The sequence below is a fragment of the Nycticebus coucang genome, chromosome 15 (assembly GCF_027406575.1).
Source record: "Nycticebus coucang isolate mNycCou1 chromosome 15, mNycCou1.pri, whole genome shotgun sequence".
In the NCBI taxonomy this organism is placed as follows: domain Eukaryota; kingdom Metazoa; phylum Chordata; class Mammalia; order Primates; family Lorisidae; genus Nycticebus; species Nycticebus coucang.
Genome location: NC_069794.1, coordinates 67,507,820 through 67,531,048, shown reverse-complemented (window position 1 = coordinate 67,531,048; position 23,229 = coordinate 67,507,820). Strand labels below are relative to the sequence as shown.

The window sequence follows — 23,229 nt, the reverse complement described above, 5'->3', positions numbered from 1 at the left end:
ATATATTTTCACTTATAAGTGGGAGCTAAACGAGTAAATAATATTGGTCATACAGTGGTGTAACAGACATAGAAGACCATTTTTTTTTTTGAAACAGAGTCTCATTCTGTTGTCCAAGCTAGAGTGACATGGTATTAGCCTAGCTCACAGAAACCTGGGCTCAAGCAATCCTCCTGCTTCGGCCTCCTGAGGAGCTGGGACTACAGGTGGTGGCCATAATGCCTGGCTAATTTTTCTATTTTTAGTAGAGACAAGGATCTTGGCTCTTGTTCAGGCTGGTTTTGAACTCCTAAACTCAAGCAATCCTCCCACCTTAGCACCAGAGTGTTAAGATTACAGGTGTGACCCACTGCACCTGGCCTTTTTGACTCATCATATAATGATGAAGTCAAAGCTTCAGTGTATCTATCACCATAATAGTGTATATTATAGACTGAGTGCAGTGGCTCATACCTATAATCCTAGCACTGGGAGGCCAAGGTGAGAAAATCAGTTGATTTCAGGAGTTTGAGGCCAGCCTAAACAAATATGAGACCCCGGCTCTACTAAAAATAGAAAAATTAGCCAGGTGTAGGGGCCAGAGCCTGTAGTCCCAGCTACACAGGAGGTTGAGGCAGGAGGATAGCTTGAGCCCAGGAGTTTGAGGTTGCTGTGAGCTAGGCTGATGCCACAGCACTTTCACCTGGGGCAATGGATTGTGACTTGGTCTCAAGGAAAAAAAAAAAAAAAAGAGAAAAAACACAGTTTTTTGCCTTTAAAAAAAGAAAACAGACTAGACTGTGGGAAACTCAACAGGACAATGTGTTTGTTTTAAAAACATCAACCAATCACAAAGTATAGATCTTATTTAGGTTCACATTTTTAAAATTACATTTATGGGAAAACTGAAAATCTGAACATTTATTAGATGTTTAGTAATATTAAGGAATCACTACTTACTGATTTTTAGGTATAATAATGGTTCTGTTGCTATGTTTTTAAAAGGTCTTTATCTTTTAGAGATAACATACTGAAATGAATAAGCGTAAAATGATATGCAAAAATGTGCTTCAAAAAAATACAGCTGGGGGAATTGGGTAGGAGATGGGATTATAGACTGACCATAGTTACCTACTGAAGCTAAATGTTAAGTACATGGACGTTTATTATACTATTGTCTACTTTTGTATTCATTTGAAATTCTCTACAACAAAAGTTAATTAAAAGTTGACCATACTTAGTCTATTCAATATCTCATCCTGGTTTCTGTAGAGAGCTTAGAGAACTAAATGTAGATCTGAATTATCCAAAAGAACAAAATCTGTCAAGCTAAAGTAACATACCACATCAACTTATTAAAGTTATAACAATTGAAAACAAAGTGAGGAAAAGGCATATCAAGGAAATACTAAAGGTTGGGAAAAATTTGAAGTTTATTTATTATTTTCTAGTAATTTTTTTTGTTCTTCTCTCTCTGCTTTGCATGTGGTTTGCTAAATTGAAGTTTCTGGCTTCTTTGCTAAACCATGTTCAACACATTTTCAAACTTCTTCTCCAGACTTCAGTTTTCCTTCAGTTTTCTTGTTTACAAAGATTAAGTAGGCTTCAGCCTTTCAGTCACTTCAACACTTTGAAACTCCCATGCTGTAATTTGTTATTTATTTTTAGTATTATTATTATTAATACTGTCAACATTTCAGGAGCAAGGAATCAGTCCAGGCTTGGTTAAGTTCACACTTTTCTGTAGTATTAACAAATGGTTTTGAAATCCGACTCAAGGCCAACAAAGAAATCAGTTGTAGGCTAAGAGGAATATACTGTACTCATCCTTGCTTTTGCTATCTAATTATATTAGCAATAGTTATTTTTATTTAAATTCACCTCTCATCTTATCACCCAGTGAAATAGTATCAATTACGGTTTGTATACAAAAATATTAGTCACATAGTTATTGTAACATCCAATAGTTTTTATATAAAAAGTTAGCTAAGCTGTTCCTATAGAATGGGCCACTCTTTTCTGTGCAACTTTACTCATCTTTTTCTTCCTTTTGCTTTTCTTCAGTAGGAATACCTTCCCTTAATCCTAACTACTCTTCACCACTCATTTAAAATACTAGCCTCTTTCATACAGCCAGGAACTTTCTTGTCACCTGAACTCCCACAGCATTTACTATATTTTGATCCAGCCAGCTCCAAGTAATTACTTACATGTCTTATCTTTCCTTCAGTAACTTTTGTTACTTGAAGACAAAGTCCAACTCTGATTTATTTCTTTTAATCCTCTCAGCATTAGAACCATGTTTGGTACTCACTAGACATTCAATAAACAGTTGCTGAATGATAAAGTAGGAGGGACATAAATTATTTAAAATACTTACTATATGGTTCTTTGAGCAATGCAGGAGGTGAAAGTTTGATAAAATAGTCAAGGACACATAGCATTAACTGAAATGAGATCACCAGATCATCTTCCATTTGTAATACTTCCCCTGAAAATAAAAAAGGTTCACATTTTTAAAACATGCCAGAGTCAGAGAAAATTGTGGGTATGGGTATACCCATATATTCATTCACTCAACAATCAACTAAGGCATAGCAAAGACTTTTTTTTTTAGAAAAAAATCAAAGTTTTAGAAGGTTTAAAATATCTAAACATAAATAAAAATATATAAAATTATATAAATACTGTATTAAAAACTATATAAAAATATGAAATTATAAATTAAGTATAAGTCTACTCTGAGAATTTTATGTTTCAGTATTATGATAATTCTTTACTTATTAAAATTATTTTGCTTTTTAAAACTTATTTCCAATTTTGGTCATAGCTACAGAATTTATTACTTCTGAAAATAATTTTAAAGTAGGATACATGCTCATCTTTATTCTAATTATTTATGACAGCTTGTATCTTTTCAATTTTAATCCCTATCCAATGTAATATCAAAAGCCATTAAGAGATAACAAAGTTAGTATATAATGATAAAGTCATCTGAAATACAATTATTTAGCACAAAACTTTTAAAGTTAATGTAACATATGTACAAGCAGAGGCTCTGAGAAAATAAATGCATAGAATAGATATCTGAGAAAACAAATAGGGTAGCCCTACAGAACATACAAATCATAATCAAATACAGTTGTAACACATTTGCATAGGGCTCTATAGGTATTACTTTAAAAAGAGAAGCTCAAGTTGCTTCATTTTCTATCTTCTGATTGCTACACCAGTAGTAAGATTAACAAAATAAGTGCAGAAAGAGAAAGACGACAGGTAACCCTGCATGAAGCAGGTTTTCTATATTCATAGATTAGAATGCAAAAAAATGTTTGCAATATACTTCTTATGAAATTACAGGCATTTCTAAGTAAAAAACAGTAGAGTGAAGTCAGATGAAATATCCCTCTTTTAATATCTAATACAATGAAAGAGGGAAAATATGTACTAGGTAAGTGCTAGTTAGTATTCTCCATACGAAATTTGAGAATACTAACTCAGAGGGCCTCCCCATCTTTTTCTTCTTCAAGGACTAGAAGTTACTTATGAGAGAAAGGTAAAATGGAGGAAGTAAACAACTGTTGTGAACTTTGTGACTAACAGACTCCCGTATACCATGTTGAAATGAGAAGAATCTGAATCTCAGCATAGGCCTGTTAGAGAAAAAAAAGGAACTACCACTGGGACTGTTTTGTTACAGAGTTTATTCTATCAAACACTCAGAACATCAAAGGCTCACATCAATCAGATGTATGCTATATTTTCTCCCTTGCCTTCTGACTAAAAGTAGGTGTGATAAAAATTCCCCCTCTCATACTGTAGTTCTTTGGGGACACAAGTCACAGATTAAGTGCAGAGTGAAGGAGATTCAGTCACAACATACAGGAGAAAACAAAACATCTAGTCAGAGTTATTCACATACAGTCCTAGCAAGATGAGGGGAAAAGCATAGTGAGTATGTAAACATATTACAGAAAAGAAAAGGTGAATCACAACACAAGAAGGTGAAAATCAGACAGAGAAACCAATCTGGAAGAAATCCCTAAAAAAAGAAAATACCCCATGAATTCTTGCACTAAGAACTAAGTGAATTCAAATTATATATAATAAAAGGATCTAGACAAGCTAAGAAAAAACTGAGGACCAAATAACACCATTACAAAAACAGTTTAGCTCAAAACAGAAGAAAGGCTTGAGATGAAAAAAATACATATATATGTAAGAAAAAGAAAAAAGATTAGAATAATATGAGAGAAGATAATAAGGAGGACAAAAGCAATCCAACACAGGATAGTGTTCCTGAAACACAACAGTATAGCATAACTTAACTGAACAGAATAACATTTAAAAATACAGTATATTAAGATTTTCTGAAATGAAAAACAGAATCTTCAGTATAAAAAGATATGGTATTAAAATAAATCCTCTATTACAGAATAATAAAAGAGATCAAAGAGATGTTCTAAAGTATTAAACCAGATGTAAACCATTCCAAATTGTATATAAAATCAGCACATTGTACCCCATAAATGCAGTAATGTACACAATTATGAGATAATAAAAAATAATGAAACAATAAAAATAAACAAAAAGAACTCTTCAAGTATTCAGGAAGTAAATGGGAAGGGGAAATTAAAGTTGCCTTAGATTTCTTCTCTTTTTTAGGCTAGTCAAATGAAGCAATGGGAGTGGAGAACAAAGAAAGAAATATCTAACTTGTTAGTGTGATCAATTAGTTAAAAACACCACTGCACAACAGGCCAGCCATGCTTCATGAGTTCTTAATAGTAAGATTCAATGCCATAAAATATTGTCCTCAGGGACACAGAGCATGACCCAAGAGAAGGATACATGGCCAAGCTGTCCTTCAAGTATAAAGGCTATAGACATGATTCACAAACATGTCAAACACAGGGAACACCACAACAAAAAAGCTTATTTTAACAATTCCTTGATGGTAAAATCTAGCCAGCTACAAGGAAAAACAAAATTAAAAACTCAGAAATGGAGAAGCTAAGATACAGGACTTATAAGCTCAGAATCCATTTTAATACAGAAGTGAGGCTAAACAAGTACAATAATTATTATAATTTACAGAACAAAATGTGAATATTATAAACTTTGATAATGTAACATTAATAAAATGAACTATCAGAGAATGGGAAGAGAGGAGAATAAGGGTACTGCTTCTTCAAAGCAGATAAATGTACATTATTTTAAATCAAAACACAAAGTTAAGATACTAACCCCTTAATTTTCTCATAATGCTTTTTCATAATCTTAAGGAACTATTTCTTAAAAGTAATACAACTTACAGAGACAAAACACTTATATAAATTAAACAATTCTTTCCATTTCTCTTGTTTCTTTTTCTCTGTAAAATCTGAGTAAAATTAATTTTTATATTTTATTTTATTTTATTTTATTTTTTATTTTTATTAAACCATAGCTGTGTACATTAGTATGATCGTGGGGCACCATACACTTGGTTCATAGATCATTTGACACATTTTCATCACATTAGTTAACATAGCTTTTGTAGCATTTTCTTAGTTATTTTGCTAAGACCTTTACATTCCACATTTACTAAGATTCACATATACCCTTGTAAGATGCACCGCAGGTGTAGCACCATGGAATGATCCTATTTTTTAGAAAATTATATCTATTTGTGAATACACTCATCTATCCACCTTTTTAATCAAAATGTATATATAAAGATATGTATGGAATGATAGTCACATAATGTTAATAATAATTATTTCCAGGCTTTGGTAATTTTTCTTTGTGTCTTGTACTGTTTGAATTATTTATCATGAACAAATATCATTTTTATAAAAATATAGTAACTTCATTATTCTTTTAATAAAAGGAAGGAGGGGTGGGGCCTTGGTGTGTGACACACCTTCTGGGGGCAGGACACAATTACAAGAGGGACTTTACCTAAAAAATGCAATCAGTGTAACCTGGCTTATTGTACCCCCAATGAATCCCCAACAATAAAAAAAAACAAAAAATAAAATAAAAAAAGGAAGGAAGGAAAGATGAAATATTAGAAATAGGAATGAAATGAAACATTTCCAATTCTAATACAGAATTACAAGAACTTGGTAACAGTTAATAAGCCACACAGAGAATGGAGCAGGTGGGAGGTGTGAATAAAAATTTGAGGATTTAGTCCAAAAAAAGTCAATTATTACATTTGAAGCATTATCATGAAATAAATATAATGAATTTACCTTTAGCTAATAAAAATGTGATCCAAGAAATTTTTAGCACCAACATAGAATTTATTTCAGTAGATACCCTAGTAAACAAATAGAAAGCAGAAAAAACAAGAAAAATGTAATGCTGACAGAAAGTTTTCCAACTGATACCTTTGAGGTGTTTTGTGGTTGTCATTTTTTTCAAAAAGAAAACCAGACTTGAGTTAAATGAATAATAGAATACAGTTTTTAAATGCATTATTTATCCCTACATTTAATTTATATCAATTCGTTTAATATTTCTACCAAGTATTACATTTAGCGCATAGAATAGCACACTACCATAAAGGAAATACTGAATATCTCAATCCTAATCTAAAAGTATATAAAGGACATGGCTAAAATATACTTGGTTTTAAATTACCTTAGTACTTTTTGCTCTTCGTTTTCTAATTAAAATCAACACCGTAAGCAGTAAAATGAAGGTTTGGGTGACTCTAGTTTGCCAATTTAACACCTTGCCTTGATATTTTTCCACATTCACTTGTTAGAATTAACAAATTCCTGTCAATTAATCAATGAATATACAATTCTCCTTTAGATCAATCATCTTTAAAGGGGTAGAAAATCTTACATACTCATTCTGCTTCCAAGGAAAAACTCTGGAACTCAACAGGGGTATGCTGTTAGAGGAAGTATTATAAATTTAAAATAACAATTTGGAAATTTTAATGTAGACCTTTATACTTATTCTCACACAAAGATTATGCTGAGTCTTAGTTAATAAAGTGTCTGCAACAGACCTTCAATAAAGATTTAGTCAATAAATTTCTATTTTTCCCACAGCCGGAAATAAGGTTGCTCTCAATCAATTTCCACCTTATTAGTTCTCCCTTGTAGTAAGTATGTATTTTATGCCATTTTCTTTTTGAGAAGATCAATAATCTATCTAGGACTTTAATTTATGAGCCTAACCCATGAAGTAGCATGCTATGATCAATCCAACTAGCCCTAATGTTATCAGTATGTCTGAGATTATTCCAGAAAAATCTTTTCAAAAAATGAAAAATAACATGCTCTGAACTACTTACGAATTACTGGGTTGTGCCAGATATATAAGTTCACATGTCCTGAAAAGAAAAAATAATTATCGTTATGGCTTTTTAAAATGTTACTTTTAAATGTTTTCCTAATTTACAAATTAGAGCAATTTTATCATGCTTTATTCATCTTAAGAAGCATACATTTAAAAAAACACCACTATGAAATAAAATAGATTTTTCCAATTCATGACACTGCATATTACTGTAATATCTAATTACAATAACTGGATTCCCTATGTTCCTTTGTAACAATAGTGCTGGTTAGAATCCTAGATCAAGTCATGAACTCTATTTAACTAGTGATCAAATATATTCATATAGTCTACCCTAAAATAAACAGGCTCTGGTATCACAGTTAATCTTCCCAATTACTCCTCAGAAAAAAATACAAACGAGAAAAAACCCTGCTGGATCCACTTCAAGGCTAGTAAAGTTAACTGCATAATCTCATGTAAGTAGTCAATGAAAATTCTAAATCCCTTTTATAAAGACCTAAATGGTCTTTTAAGGCTAAATCTGACTATATAGCTCCTCATTTTAAAATAATTCAAAGACTTTCCATTGCCCGCAGAGCAAAGCCCAAGCTCTTTACCAATCTGACCTCTTCCTATCTGTCAGGCATCAGCAATATCAAACTATATCCTGCTACTGCTTTGGCTTTGTATATCTGCTAATCACTCTGCCTAGGATGCTCAGTCCTAGGTCCCACAAATTCTGCTTGGTAAATTTCTACTTATCCTTCAAATCCTAATCAGATATTTCCTTCTTCTGTAGTTTTTTTTTTTTTTTTAACCAAAATCATCCCTGCAGTTACTCTTTTTACCCTTAAACATATACAATGTAATACTTTGCCTGCTATATAATATCTACTTCTTACATATACTCCTCCACAACAGAGTATCACATTCATTATTGAGCTTATTTATATAAAAAATATAATCTATTTATTTACTTTAAACTTTTTTTTTTTTTTTTTTTTGAGACAGAGCCTCAAGCTGTCACCCCTGGTGAGTGCTATGGCATCACAGCTCATAGCAACCTCCAACTCCTGGGCTCAAGAGATTCTCCTGCCTCCGCCTGCCAAGTAGCTGGGACCACAGGCACCTGCCACAATGCCTGGCTACTTTTTGTTGTAGCCGTCATTGTTGTTTGGCAGGCACAGGCTGGTTTCAAACCCTTGGCAGGCACAGGCTGGTTTCAAACCCGCCAGCTCAGATATATGTGGCTGGTGCCTTAGCTGCTTGAGCCACAGGTGCCGGGCCTACTCTAAACTTCTTGATGATCATAAAGTCAAGGATTTTGTATCCCCAGTACCTAACATAGCCTGGCACTAACAGTTAATTATTATTGTGGTTTGTTACTTTATTTGCAATAAAACAATGGACAGTGTGGCCAAGATTCATAAAGTATATTACACAAAATACTATGCTAAAAAAATTTTAATTGATGTTAAATACAAGTAAGATTGTTTGTGTGTGTGTGTATATATATGTAGTCTAGTAAGTTTAAGAAAATGCTGAACTCAAGAAAGTTCAACAGATTTTATTAGACAGGATTATAAAAATCTTGAATTCCCAACATTCATGGTGACTCTTTAAAGGGTAATATGGATGTTGGTGCAGATGTGGAGAGAAGGGAACACTTTTATACTGTTGGTGGGACTGCAAACTAAGATAGCCTCTTTGGAAAGAAGTATGGAGAATCCTCAAAGAATTCAAAATAGACCTTCCATTTGATCCTGCAATTCCATTACTAGGCATCTACCCAGTAGAAAACACATTCTTCTTAGTAATGTATAACAAGAATAGAAAAGCAAGTATCCAGTAGTAATATGAAACCAGCAGATGATCTAATACAGGTCGACACAAGGGAAAAACTCAAAATTCAACTTAAGTTAGGGGAGGGGGAAGAGGGAAGGAGATTGGTATGTTCCCACCTAATGGGTACAATGTAAAGATATTTATATTGGCCCCAAAATGCTATTATCTAGAAATAATCTCCTGTCTGTGGGACACAACTACAACAGGAACTTTACCTAACAAATGCAAACATTGTAACCTAATTGTTTGTAACCACACATTAATCTGAAAGAAAAAAATAAAAAAATAAAGGAGAGTATGGTGTGTAATGTTTCCCAAACTGGGTAGAAATTTTTTTCTTAAAGCTAACATTCATGGAAAGTTTACTCTGCTTACACCAGGCAGTGGACTCTGTGCATTATCTCATTTAATATGTTAAAAAAAACCTAACAGGGTAGGTACTATTTTCAACTCTACTTACGTGTTAGAGAACTAAACACCAACAGGGGTGTCCAACCTTTTTTTGCCCCTGACACACAGGGAAAGAGTAAGCATTGTCTTGGGCCACACATCAAATATACAAACACATAACAAAAGCTGATTAACAACAAAAACAAAAGGTTTATGCATACTTCTCATGGTATCCAATGCCACAGTTAGCAAAAAAAGTACTCACAGAATCTACATGTGTTCCAAAGGCCACAGGTTGTACACCCCTGCACAAAAGCTAGGTAACTACCTGGCACATCTCCTGGGTGAGGGGCACAACCACAACAGGGATTTAACCTAGCAAATGCAAACAGTGTAACCTAGTCATTTGCACCCTCATATTAATCTGAAATTTAAAAAAATTACATTGATATGAAGAACAAGAAAATGAACCTAAGCAATAAAAAAATAAGTAAGTAAATAAGAAAGCTAGGTAACTCACTTGCCCAAGCAGATGTTGGAGCCCAAAGCTCAAACCAGAATTCAAATCTGTCTGCCTCTTCCCCACCATGCTCTACTACAACATTCCCTTTTTTAAATAAAGTACCACATCAAACTGTAGTTTTGCAGAAAATTCTTTGGGAACTCTGGTCTTGTTTCCTATTTACTAACCTGGAAATGCCAGTATCTATACTGGCCTTCAGAAAAAATATGGGGCAGGAAGAACCCGAGAACTTCAGTACAATCCATAAAATATTTTGAAGGTTTCACTTTTCAATATGTAACAACTGCAATGTTCAACTTTACCTTTTTTCCCTTATCATCTGAATTTTTCTATCATCTAAGCAATTCTCTGTAACTTCCTTCTTCTCATACTTCCAGACCTACTGACACACTCAAATACAGCCAGAAAATACATATTCATTTTTTTATAAAATCCTAACATGAATATAAATGTAAAAAGAAATAATGTTGGCTTACTTGGTTTATTTATTGATCACTGCTGTCTGTTTACAGAAATAGGAGATGGAAAACTCTTGAGTGAAGTAGACTCTAAAGTCTGAAATAACCTATTAGATTATTCTACTTCCTATTTCCTTTTCTAATTCTCCCTTAGCTTCCAGGAGAATCAAATAAAATTCATCAGTAGAAGGTATGATTGGTAAAGGAAAGGGGAAAACAGAAACAAATATCCCAGCAGATTCCTGATCTCATAGAGCAAACCAAACAACTTGGAAATACACTGTGAAAATTACTATAGTAGGAAAATAAATCAGAGGACTACACCCCACATCACTTCTACCAATCAGCCCCCAAATACTACTATGGAGAAATAACCCGATGATTATAGATTTTCTATTTCTATTCTATTGAAAAGAATTTTCTTTACAATTGGCATAGGGGTGGCACTCGTAGGTCAGTGGGTAGAGCGCCAGACACATACACCAAAGCTGGTGGGTTTGAACCCAGCCCGGGCCAGCTAATACAACAATGACAACTGCAACAACAACAACAACAAAAATAGCCGGCGTTGTGGCAGGTGCCTATATTCCGAGCTACTTGGGAGGCTGAGGCAAGAGAATCTCTTAAGGCCAAGAATTTAAGGTTGTTGTGAGCTGTGACCTCACAGCACTCTACCCAGGGTGACAGCTTGAGACTCTGTCTCAAAAAAAAAAAAAAAAAAGAAAGAAAAAGAAAAAAAATTCGCATTGGGAAGTTTTTGCTTACTTTACTACAGAGATAACACAGCCTCCTTAGAAATTTAAGTTACTTGCATAAAACCTCAGTTAACATTTTGGTAAACTTCTTCCCAATTATTTCATTCTATGCATTAGTGGTCTGGCTTTATTCCTTACATGCAGTTATAATCATACTATATCCTGCTTTATTTATTTAACATTAGAAGTACTTTCTCATATAGTTATTATTCCTCATTAAATTTTATTTTATATTTATATATTATGTGTAGATTATATTATTTTATTATTTAACTTCAGTTGTGAATAAATAGGTTGCTTCCAATTTTTCAGGGGCCCAAATAATATCGTGACAAAAATCTGTAAAGCTATTTTGTATTTTGTATCATATTCTTAGGCTAAACTCCCAAATGTGAATGAAAAGGTTATAAACAAGTTTGAAGGACAGACAAGAATTTAGAAAGTCACTATTAGGAAAAAAAAAAAAAGAAAGTCACTATTAGGTAAATAAAAATAGCCCCTCACCAAATTTTATATATATATATATATATGTATATAATGATCTACTCCATGTAAAGGTATAGCCAAAGGAAAGAAACATTCTAAAATATGAAAAGTGATTATCTCCAGTGTTGAAATTTTGATTGATTCATATTTCTTTCTTACTTATACCTTTCCATACATTCTATAATTAGTTCACGTTTCTTATGCAAATTATTTAGACAATTTCTTTCTTTCTTTCTTTCTTTCTTTCTTTCTTTCTTTCTTTCTTTCTTTCTTTCTTTCTTTCTTTCTTTCTTTCTTTTTTTTTTTGAGACAGAGTGTCAACTTTGCCACCCTGGGTAGAGTACTGTGGCATCATATCTCCCAGCAATCTGAAACTTTAGATAATTTCTTTTAATGATAAAACACTCCCCCTATGTGTAAAGCTTTCGTTCTCTTCAATAAAGGACAAAAAACAAACAAAGAGATGGATAATGCTACCATATATTACAATTAAAAACAAGCACAGGAAAATATACACCTTCAAAAAGTGCTAGGCCTTTGAGTTTTCCTCCATTTTTCTCATCCTGCATCACAACTCTGAAATTTTAGTGCCATACTGATGAAAAGGCAGGAAAGAAAAAAAAAAAAATAGAGACATCTGAGAAGATGCTTCTTTCCAGCTCTATCTCCACCCTCACTCTCTTCGGGGTATCTAAGGACATACTTTTCACTTTCCCTTTGCCATTTGGTTTCATACTTGCTTATTTAGCTAAAACATTAACTTTCATAATATTACCCCCCAATGAAATGAGCTTCAAAACAAACATAGTAACAGGCTCATGCCACATTAAGGGCTGTAACACTGAGGGTGGGAAACTATGGTTTGGATGAAAAGTATACAAAAACTTAACCCAAGCTTATTCATTCTTCTCCCAGTTAAATAGTAATGGTGAACGTCTTCTAACTCCCCATTGGGAGAACAAATCATTACTTGGTAGTACAGGTCATATACAATTTCCATTGTTAATGTTTTTCTTTTTCTAAACAACAGCATTAGGAAAAAATTAAAATTTAGGTCATTATTCTGTTCAGAAATAGAAGTTTTCTGGCAGAAAAGGCCAAAATGAAAAATAAACTTAAAGTTTTCTAAAACAAATGCAAATTGTGAAGGAATAGTTAAACAATTAATTGTGGAGAAAGCATTCAGAATACATATGACTAGATAAATAAGAAAGCTAAGAATTAATAAGAAACTAACAGCAAAAGGGACAAGTCTAAAGGGTAGTATTTAGTAATTTTACTAAAGATGCAATATAGTTCCCAGTTGGAATCTTTTAACTATGAACAGTGACATAAAAAATCAGGGTGTAGTTCTAATGAAATATTTACTTTACCTTTCTAATTTGCTGTACAGTGCACACAATACATCATACTTCTTCAATAGTCTTGACATAGCATTATCAACTTTAGTACTTGTATCAATTTCTTTTAGTAAATCAAAGAATTTATAGACACTACATATGAAAGAATAGAAAAAAGTAAATCAGTGACTTTAAAATTTTGTTTTATTTCATTTTCAAATAACAAACATTTCAATTCAAAATATTATTAGCTCTACATTAAATCAATTTTATCCTTTGGAAAAAATACTTTTGTATTTTTTTGTTTTGTAGAGACAGAGTCTCACTTTACCGCCTTCGGCTAGAGTGCCATGATGTCACAGGACTCACAGCAACCTCTAGCTCTTGGGCTTCCGTGATTCTCTTGCCTCAGCCTCCTGAGCAGCTGGGACTACAGGCGCCCGCCACAACGCCCGGCATATGGGGCCGGCGCCCTACTCACTGAGCCACAGGCACCACCCAATACTTTTGTATTTTATTAGAATTTGAAGAATAAAACAATAATTAGCCTTCAGCTTACATTTCTTTATATACCTATATTTATATCTATTTCTCATTGAGAACATAGGAAAAAAGAAGGATCATGAAGAGATGCATACATGCATGTACATTTATTTCTTTATCTGTCTATATGCTTTTTAAAAACCATTAGTTCACATCCATTCAACCAATTCCAACACAAAACCATACAGTTCATTCCAGTATTTCCCTTTCCATATTTATAACTCTTCATTAATGGTGAAGAAATATGGAACCCATTCATCCATAACTTATTCACTTATTTAATCAATCCCCTGAAAGTAACATCTTCCATCTCCAAAGCCATCCACTCCCCATCTGTGGACACTCCTCTCTTCCACTCAATTGACTTCCACCCCTCCATGTGGACACGTTCCTCACTCGGTAGGGCTCTGACTCCCCACACCAGGCAGCCCTCCTCATCTCTCCTGTGCTATGGCTCCCTGCACTGGCTGCGCACCCAGCGTCAGTGTGGTCCCTGACACTGCATACCAAGCAGCCCGAGTGAGGGTGCCCCTTTCCATGTGGATGCCCTCCTCACCCCACTTTGGCTCAGACCCATGGCACTCCCCTGCCACAGATGCACACTCAAATCAATTCTTTCTTTGCTTCATCAATGGTTTTATGGATGAACTATTTTCAGAAAAGCAAAGCTGATTAAAATTTTAAAGTTGTGGCTCGGTGCCCGCAGCTCAGTGGCTAGGGTGCCAGCCACATACATGGGAGCTGGCGGGTTCAAACCCAGCCTGGGCCTGCCAAACAATGATAACTACAACCAAAAAATTGCCAGGCGTTGTGGCAGGCACCTGTAGTCCCCGCTACTTGGGAGGCTGGGGCAAGAGAATTGCTTCAGCCCAAGAGTTTGAGGTTGCCGTGAGCTGTGACACCACAGCAGTCTACTGAGGGTGACATAATGAGACTCTGTCTCAAAAAAAAAAAAATTAAGTTGTTTAAATAACTCTAAACTGTTCTTTATTATTGTTTTCTATAAAAATTAACCTATTTGAAATGTTAATACAGGCAGTCCCTGGGTTATGCACAACATAGGTTCTGTAAGTGTGTTCTTATGTTGAATTTGTGCATAAGTTGGAACAGGTACGTTTGCCTATTACCTATAACAGCCTCCATTCATAAGTTCAAGTTGTATGTCAGTCAGATGTTTCTACCTCAAGAACTGCCTGTACATACATTTTGCAATAGGGCACTAAAGACAGCAATCATCACCTGTATCCTGCATACTCATTTCTAATCAAGTTTATGTAAGGAATTATACCAAACAGCTAACTAAACCAAATGATAGTCACCAGTTCCATCTATTAGTCTGTCTAGCAACCAACAAGTTATAGCCCTCACTCAAAAAAATAGGGTGGACAATTCAGACACTTATCTCAAGAACTGGGAAAATGAAAGCTTCAGCTAATTAGCAGGAAACACAGAACCCAAAAGAAGGTTATTATAAGTTTCCAGATGGATGCAGTGGCTCACAACTATAATCCCAGCACTTTTGGAGGCCAAAGCAGGAGGATCCCTTGAGGCCAGGAGTTTAGGATCAGGCTGGGCAATATTGTGAGACCCTATATCTACAAAAAGTAAAAAAAATGAGCCAGTGTTTGCCTATAGTTCCAGCTACTCAGGAGACTGAAGCAGAAGAATCACTTGAGCCTAGAAGATTGAGGTTACAGTGAGCTACAATCATGCCACTGTACTCCAGCTTGAGCAACAGAGCCAGACTCTCTCTCAAAAGAAAAAAAAAAATTCCCCTGATACTGAAAGGACTGACATGATAAACTACATAGAAAAGCAAATTAAAAGGAGTAGAAATGATAAAGAGTAAAAGATTACAATGTTGATTAAAAATGAATGGAGCAAATACGCAGATATATCCAGAGGGGGAAAAAATCAACCTTAGGATGCCATTTATTAAAGAACTACTCTCAGTCAGTTCCAGTTTTTATGAGGTACATGGCAATACCTGTCCTTGGAGTACCATGAAAACTGTGAATTGTTACAACAAAGAATTTTTTTTCTAGAGCCAACTTAAGGGAAAAAGAAAAGGAAGTCATAGGCATTGAGTCTATGAACTATTTATGTTATATTATTTTGTATATTTATGAATGTACAGGGCCCTGCTTCCATATTTTATTATTTTTTTAAAAAACAGATGGGTGGCTCAGTGCCTTTAGCTCAGCGGTTAGGGCGTCAGCCACATACACTGAAGCAGGTGGATTCGAACCCGGCCCAGGCCTGCTAAACAACAATGGCAACTGCAACAATAACAACAACAACAACAACAAAAAAAAATAACTAGCCGGGCGTTGTGATGGGTGCCTGTGTCCCAGCTACCTGGGAGGCTGAAGCAAGAGAACCATATAAGCCCAGGGGTTGGAGGTTGCCGTGAGCTGTGATGCCACTGCACTCTACTGAGGGCAACATAGTGAGACTCTGTCTCAAAAAAAAAAAAAAAAAAACCAAAACCAAAAAAAACCAGATGGGCACTTGCTATTCCCAGACTGGAGTGTAGAGGCTATTCACACCGCTGATCAACATGTGACTTTTGACCTGCTCTCTTTCTCTGACCTGGGCCAGTTCACCCTCAGGCAACTTGGTGGTCACCTGTCCCCAGGATGTCATCATATTGATGCTGAACTTAGTGTGGACAGTCAATTGACATGGCGCACTACAGCTCAGAACTGTACACAAATAATCCTTCTGCCTCAGCTTGCCAGGTAGCTGACTGAAACTAGAGGATGATGCCCCCACTCCTGGCTATTTCTACATTTTACTCAGAGGTAGTAAGAAAAAGCATTATAAAAATGCAACAATTTAATCTACCTTATTTGAATTAAAACGCCAATTATGTTTAATGTTAGATGGTGTTATTCAAGAAGAAATATATACAACTACCTATTTGGTAAAATTATTTACTGTTGCATTCTATAAATATGATGCAAAGGAAATGTTTGGAAGTCCTAGATGAATTCTCAAGATAAAATTCATGAATTACTGAAAAGAAATTAGTAAACTCATCTTAATAAGGCTTGTAACTTCGACAACAAACATTTATTAAGTTAATTACTGGGTCAAGTATTGAAGTGAGATATTCAATTGATTATCAGAAAAACACATGTAATTTTAGCATTTACTATATTAAAACAAACTTGAGCTTTAATAAATCTTATCTAAATTCCTTTAAGACAAACTCACATTAGTTTTATGAAGGTTTTAATATGTAGCAAGTCTACTTTATAAATCATTGCTTTTTTTCATTTTATCAACAGCTACAATTAAGAAAGTTTACAAATAGTGAGATACCATGAAAATTTTCTCAGGACACAAACTGCTGCGTTCTACAAAAGAATGACAGTTCATTATTTGACACAAATTGTTTATGTTTTACTGAACTTTAGCATTTCTCACTAATTCCTTAAGTCTAATTTTTTTTTTTTTTGAGACAAAATCTCACTTTGACAGCCTTGGTAGAATGCTGTGGTGTCATAGGCTCATAGCAACTTCAAACTCTTGGGCGCAAGTGATCCTCTTGCCTCAGCCTCCCAAGTATCTGGGACCACAGTGTCCGCCACAACGCCCAGCTATTTTTAGAGATGGGGTTTCCCTCTTGCTCAGGCTGGTCTCGAAATCCTGAGCTCAAATAATCAATCTGCCTCTAAGAGGAAAGTCCAGAAACAGTTTTCTTTAATGGCAGAAGCAAGCCTATTTATATAAGAAACTTTACCTGGTTTCTATGTTTTTCTGCAGCTCAGTAAAAGTGAATGGCATCTCATCTAGGTCAACTGCTGCAATAAAGATACAGATGCCCCACAGTTCTTTTTTCTTTTGAATATAACCTTCCTGGGAACAAAAAAAAAATTATGTTCAAGTATTTCATTAAGTTATTCACATACTAGATACTATGTTAAAATTGTATTATGAGTAATTTTTGTCTTATTCAGAAAAAATAAATATTTTAAATCTTCATGATGCAATATACTTAAAAGCATTTCTTAAACATTCAATTTTTACATTATAAGGCAAAGAAAGTACTAGAAATATGAAAAAGTTAAATTAACAACTTATTGTGGAAATTTTAGGGGTTAGTCAATTCTTTGAAATAGTTTCATTTTTCAATACCCCAATGTCACTGAAGCCAAGGTAAGAAATTTTAGAGTCCATAACATATAACTTGTTTAAGAAAAAACAAGCCTTTGTTCTTATTCAATTATTTTCCTTTGCTCTAATTCATTTTTTATCAATGTATTTATTCAAGTACTTTTCAACCTTGTATAATTCATATATTTCAGTTCCTTAATTTTTTGGTAAAATCCAAAATACATTACCTCACTTTGTAAGAATTAAATGAGACTATATTTACAAAGCCCTGAGCATAGTGTCCAGCTTATAATCAGTACCTAATGAGTGATAGCTATCTTTACCACAAGACTACTTTTTCATTATCTTTAGAATACTTTTCCCCCAACAAGGTATACCATCATCAAAATAGGTAAATTCTGTAGTTAAAATATGGATTATGTTAAGTTGAAAGCAAAAGAAATGTCTAATTATCTAATATTTTGCTAAACAGTTGGAACTACTTGCTTATTCTTAACTAGAGATAATAGAGCTGAAACGAAAAGTATATGAGGCAATTTTACATTGTTTGAAATCTCAATTATGTAAAAGCTTTAGGATAAATAGCACCATCAAATTTTATGGATAATAAAAAGTTTATCACCATCCAATTCTGAACTTTTCCTTACTTTTAGCTATTTGGAAAATATAAATATCTAAAAACTTATATTACAATTACACACAAACTAGAACAGTTAAAATTTAAAAGACTGACAATATCAAAGGTCAGTCTGTAGAGAAACAGAATACTTAACATCACCAGCAAAAATGTAAAATGGCACAATCATTTTGGAAAACAAGTTTGGCAAGTTCTTATAAAGTTAAATACACATTTTCCAAAACATTTAGCAATTCCACTCCTAGATATTCACACTCAGAAGAAATAAAAACACTATATACGTGAACATTCATGAACAAATTGTGTATATCTCTACAATGAAATGCGATTTGACAATACGAAAAGGTAAAGTCCTAAAAAATGTACCAACACTGATAAATCTCAGAATTATTACACTGAGAAAGAGCTAAACTCAAAATGATTCACTGCATAATTCCTTTTATATGAAATTCTAGAAAAGGCAAAACTAATAATTAAAGTCAAAAGATAGATCAATGGCTGCCTAGGAAGCAGGCGGGAAGTGTTAGGAACTGACTGCAAAAGGGAAAGAGGATTTTCTGGAGTGATCAAAAAATTCTATATTGTAATAGTAATTACATGGGTGAATGTGTGTTAAAATACGTATACTGAACTGTGCACTTAAAATAGGCATATTTAAGTGTATGAAATTATACCTCAATAAATTTGATTTTGAAACTGTATTACATACTATTTCTGAAAATGAACAAAGTATATGCAGCTTCACTTGAAGACGACTAAGTGTATATTTTATTGTATTTACATTTTTTTCAAACAGATGCAAGTTTTATTTTTCCTATTAATAGAGACAGCTAACATGCACCCGGGGGATGGAGGTGGCAGGACTCCGTGTTGGTGCATCTTAGCGGGTTTGTCTCGGGTTACAGTCGCCATCTGGTGTGAAGCCTCCCAGTTAACCGAGCTGTCTTCTTTCTGCTACCCTGGTCGCCTGTGCTGCAGGGAGACTGTGTCTCAGATCCCTTCTCTGACAGCACCTCCAGGAAAGCAAGGCCAGCTGTGCCCATGTGCTCACAGCCACAGGCAGCTCCGAGGACCCAGGAACCAGACAGTGGCGGCCATGACCCCAGCCCTGGGGGTCACAGCCACCGGCGCCCACCAATGAGCCAGGAGCTGAGCCTGATCCTTTGAAAGGAGAGCTGCCTTGGCCTCTAGGGCACATTTTTTTTATCCTGGGAAGAGCTTCCGGGGCAAATCGGCCGCTCCCTTCTCTGGGATCCCATCCACCTGCTATACAGTCGCCTTCGGATGCCAGCCACACTCCGAGGGTGAGCAGCTGCCTCCTCCTGGCTCTCAGAACCTTGTCCTCCAGCTCACCTTTCAGCTGCTGTAGCTCTGACCCCCAGCATGGCAGAGAAAGCCACTGCGTGGGGCTCCGCGGGCCAGGTCCACCTTCTTGTGGACTGTCCAACAGCAGGCCAAGCAGGTTCAGGCTATCCACCGTGGACAGCGCACTGGGTTTCCGACACTCGGTCTCAGGGTGGCTGATGTCTCTCACGTGGACGATGAGGTCCAAATGGGCCATGTTCTCCAGGGTAGTGGAGAAGGACTCCATTAGGAGCAGGTTGGAGAAAAAGCTGATGCTATCCATGTACAGGACAGTCATGTGGGAGGACAGCGACCCCGCGTGGGCAGTTATGTCCAGCGTGGCGAACAGCTGATCCCGCCTTTGGACTACATCACCCGTCAGAGCAGTGGTTCTCAACCTTCCTAATCGCGACCCTTTAATACAGTTCCTCGCGTTGTCGTGACCCCCAACCATAAAATTATTTTCGTTGCTATTCTCAACCTTCCTAATGCTATGTTCCTCAGATTGCAGGGATTTTACGGTTGGGGGTCACTACAACACGAGGAACTGTATTAAAGGGTCACGGCAGTAGGAGAGAACCACTGCGTCAGAGCCTTATCCTGACTGTGGTCTACCCGCAGTTCACCACAGACACCACCGGGAGCCTCCGCCATGAGCGCTGTCTGCGCAGCAGGTGCGGTTTCCTCCCAGCCTCTCCAGGACCTTCCAGATCTCAGTCTCTTCTCTCGCAGCAAATGCTGTAGTACCTGCATGAAGCATTCTCTCCTCCTTGGCAGTCTTGATGGGGGACAGTGGTTTTCAGGTTTGACCTCAGCAAAGAGATCTCGGCCACCACCACCTGCAGCCGGGCCTCCCTGATGGGGACGGATATGCAACGGAAAATGTGCAAAACAATGGTGAATTGGTGGAACATTTACAAGCCCCAGGGCGCCTTTCTTTCTTATTGGGGGCGGCCATCCTCTCCACATTCAGAAATACAGACATGATTTCTGGACACCCTCTGATTATCTCTGTTCGCTGCTCCAAGTTTCCTTTGCCAAAGACAAGCTCCTTGTGGAGGAAGTCTTGGTGCATAGTGTACCATGGGCCAGCTGTCGAGCGTGTGCACCTACGCTGTAGCCTCTGCCACCTGCCACTCAGCTGTAGTCATCTGTAGCTTCTCCGGGCCCCACTAGACCTCTAGGGTTTACACTAGATCACACGTGCTGGGTCCCCGAGAGCAGCAGAGGGTCACCCCTCAGATTTCCTTCCTCCTCGGCATGTTTGGCTCCTTCTGGTCCTCTCCAGCTTTGCTCAAGCGGCCGTCTCCGTTTGTCCGCCGCTGGGTCCCGCGCTCCATCCCTGGCCCTGAAAAGCGTTCGAGGCTGCAGAGGTTAAAAGCAGTGCGCGCAGCCCAGAGCAGCGGCAGCAGCACCGCCTTCACAGCCTGCCCTTAATATTTTTATAGTATTCAAGTATATACTTATCAGATTTTAATAAAATGAACATCAACTTTCGTTTGTGTTTATATTAATATGGTCACTTTCTCAGGCACTAGGATGTGAAAGGTTGTTTGCCACTATAAATAACTCCAACTACCATGCTTTTTCATTTTTTATGCTTACTTATATTTATTGGTTTGCTGCTTTGCTGTTTTTTTTTTTTTTTTTTGCTCTTTTAAAGGTTGAGAAGTAACCAAAGATGCTAAAATGAAGTATGTTGTTTATTCACTTTTTTAAAACAGTAAATTTTATTAGGATATTAGCTAAAAGAATGAAATACAGTTCCATTTGGTACAGAATGCCTAAATGAAATGTTCTATGAATAGGTTCTGATTTTTATTTTTATTATTTATTGAGACAGAGTCTCACTATGTTGCCCTAGGTAGAGTGCAGCAACCTCAAACTCCTGAGCTCAGGCGATTCTCTCATCTCAGCCTCTGGAGTAGCTGGGACTACAGGCGCCGGCCACAAGGCTGGACTTTCGCTGTTGCTGTTTAGCAGCCCCAGGGCATGTGGCGGGGGCTCTAACCACAGAGCTACTGGCGCCACCCATGGGTTCTGATTTTTAAAGAACTTGAACTTTCCTATAAGCAAAAGCTGACTTGATTTATTTCGAGTTAATTTTTCTAAATGGTACAAGGCCAGGATTGAAGATCATTTTTTGCACATGAATATCCAATTACTCCAGCATCATTTGTTGAGAAAGATAAACTTTCTGTTACAGCCATACCTCTGTAGAAAATGAATTGATTACCACACACAGAGTTACATTTTTGGATTCTCTCTTCTGTTCCTTTGATTTACTTGCCTCTTATTTTTCATCAATACCATAATGTCTTGATTACTATAGTTTTATATATGCTTTGTTTATTTTTAGTTGAGTATGATTCTTTTTCCTTTTTTTTTTTTTTTTTTTTGCAGTTTTGGCCAGGGCTGGGTTTGAACCCACCACCTCCAGCATATGGGGCCAGCACCCTACTCCTTTGAGCCACAGGCGCTGCCCCAAGTATGATTATTTTTCAATCTCAAAAAGTCATCTGATTCTCCTCTCACTGTTACAGATTAAGAAATTAAAGACTAGAAGTTAAGACTTGCTCAACACAGGCAATCAATGCCGTGACTTACAGTTTCCTAATATTCAACTTAGTACTGTTTACTTCATTAAGAGTTTTTCCTTATTACATTTCTACATTCATATTCTAAATATTTTCACTATTGAAATCCTTAATCTCACTGCCTCATCAAGAGTTCTGTGCTTTTTTTTTTTTCCTCCACTTTTTAAGAAAGACCCAGCCTAGAGTTCTCTATTCTTAGCTAGTGGTCTCGATTTCTATTTTATTGAGAAGAGTGAAAAAGCACAATACTCAAAACTTCAACATTCTTCACATCAAATCATTTCTAAGAACCACATCCTCCAGTCTTCCTCAAATGTCTCTGCATTTTCCCCTGTAAGTTCCTCTTCTATTCTGATTTAGACAAATGAATATTATCCTCCATTCTGAAGTTAAAAAGTCTAATACCTCTCTCCCTCCTCTATTTAATCACATTGCTTCTTATTTCCTTCAAGTTTAATTCCTCCATCTTTTATAATTTCTTTAACAGTTCTCTCTGTAAAAGTTTCTTTCCCTTTGGTTACAATTAAGCTTGCATCACAAGCTTAAATAAAATAATAACAAGGTCTTCCCATCTCTGGACGTTATCAAGCTACTGTCCTTACTAACACACACACCTCACCGTTATCACTACTCTCTTACACACACACATTCATCATAGACATTTCCACAATGCTCACACTGCACCCAGTGAACACACTCCCCTCACACTGTACAAACATACACTACTCTGCTGCAGCTATTCTCTAAGTCCTCAAAGATCTTTTTGGTTTCTTCCAGAAAGACTTCACTGCAGCATCTGACATTGTTGCAATTTTTCTTCAATATACCCCTGTGAAACTTTTTTCCTTGGCTTTTGAAACACTCTCATATCCTCATTTTTTTTTCTTTTTCTCTTTCACAACTTTTCCAGTGTTTCTCAACTCCAA

General features: G+C 36.0%; 1 protein-coding gene across 5 annotated transcripts in view; it reads right to left on the bottom strand.

Annotated features, from left to right (window-relative positions):
- RB1 (RB transcriptional corepressor 1) overlaps positions 1-23,229 on the bottom strand; it is a 181,117-nt gene that overhangs the window by 130,526 nt on the left and 27,362 nt on the right. For 2 of the 5 annotated variants that reach the window (XM_053563125.1, XM_053563119.1), the window contains exons 3-7: positions 17,352-17,467; positions 13,094-13,213; positions 7,277-7,315; positions 6,219-6,286; positions 2,360-2,470 (exon numbers count right to left, since the gene is read on the bottom strand). In XM_053563125.1, coding sequence (XP_053419100.1) covers positions 2,360-2,470; positions 6,219-6,286; positions 7,277-7,315; positions 13,094-13,213; positions 17,352-17,467 — 454 coding nt within the window. Of the gene's footprint in view, positions 1-2,359; positions 2,471-6,218; positions 6,287-7,276; positions 7,316-13,093; positions 13,214-17,351; positions 17,468-19,715; positions 19,980-23,229 lie in introns of those variants that run through there. The other 3 variants (XM_053563122.1, XM_053563123.1, XM_053563121.1) reach the window with 3 other exon arrangements.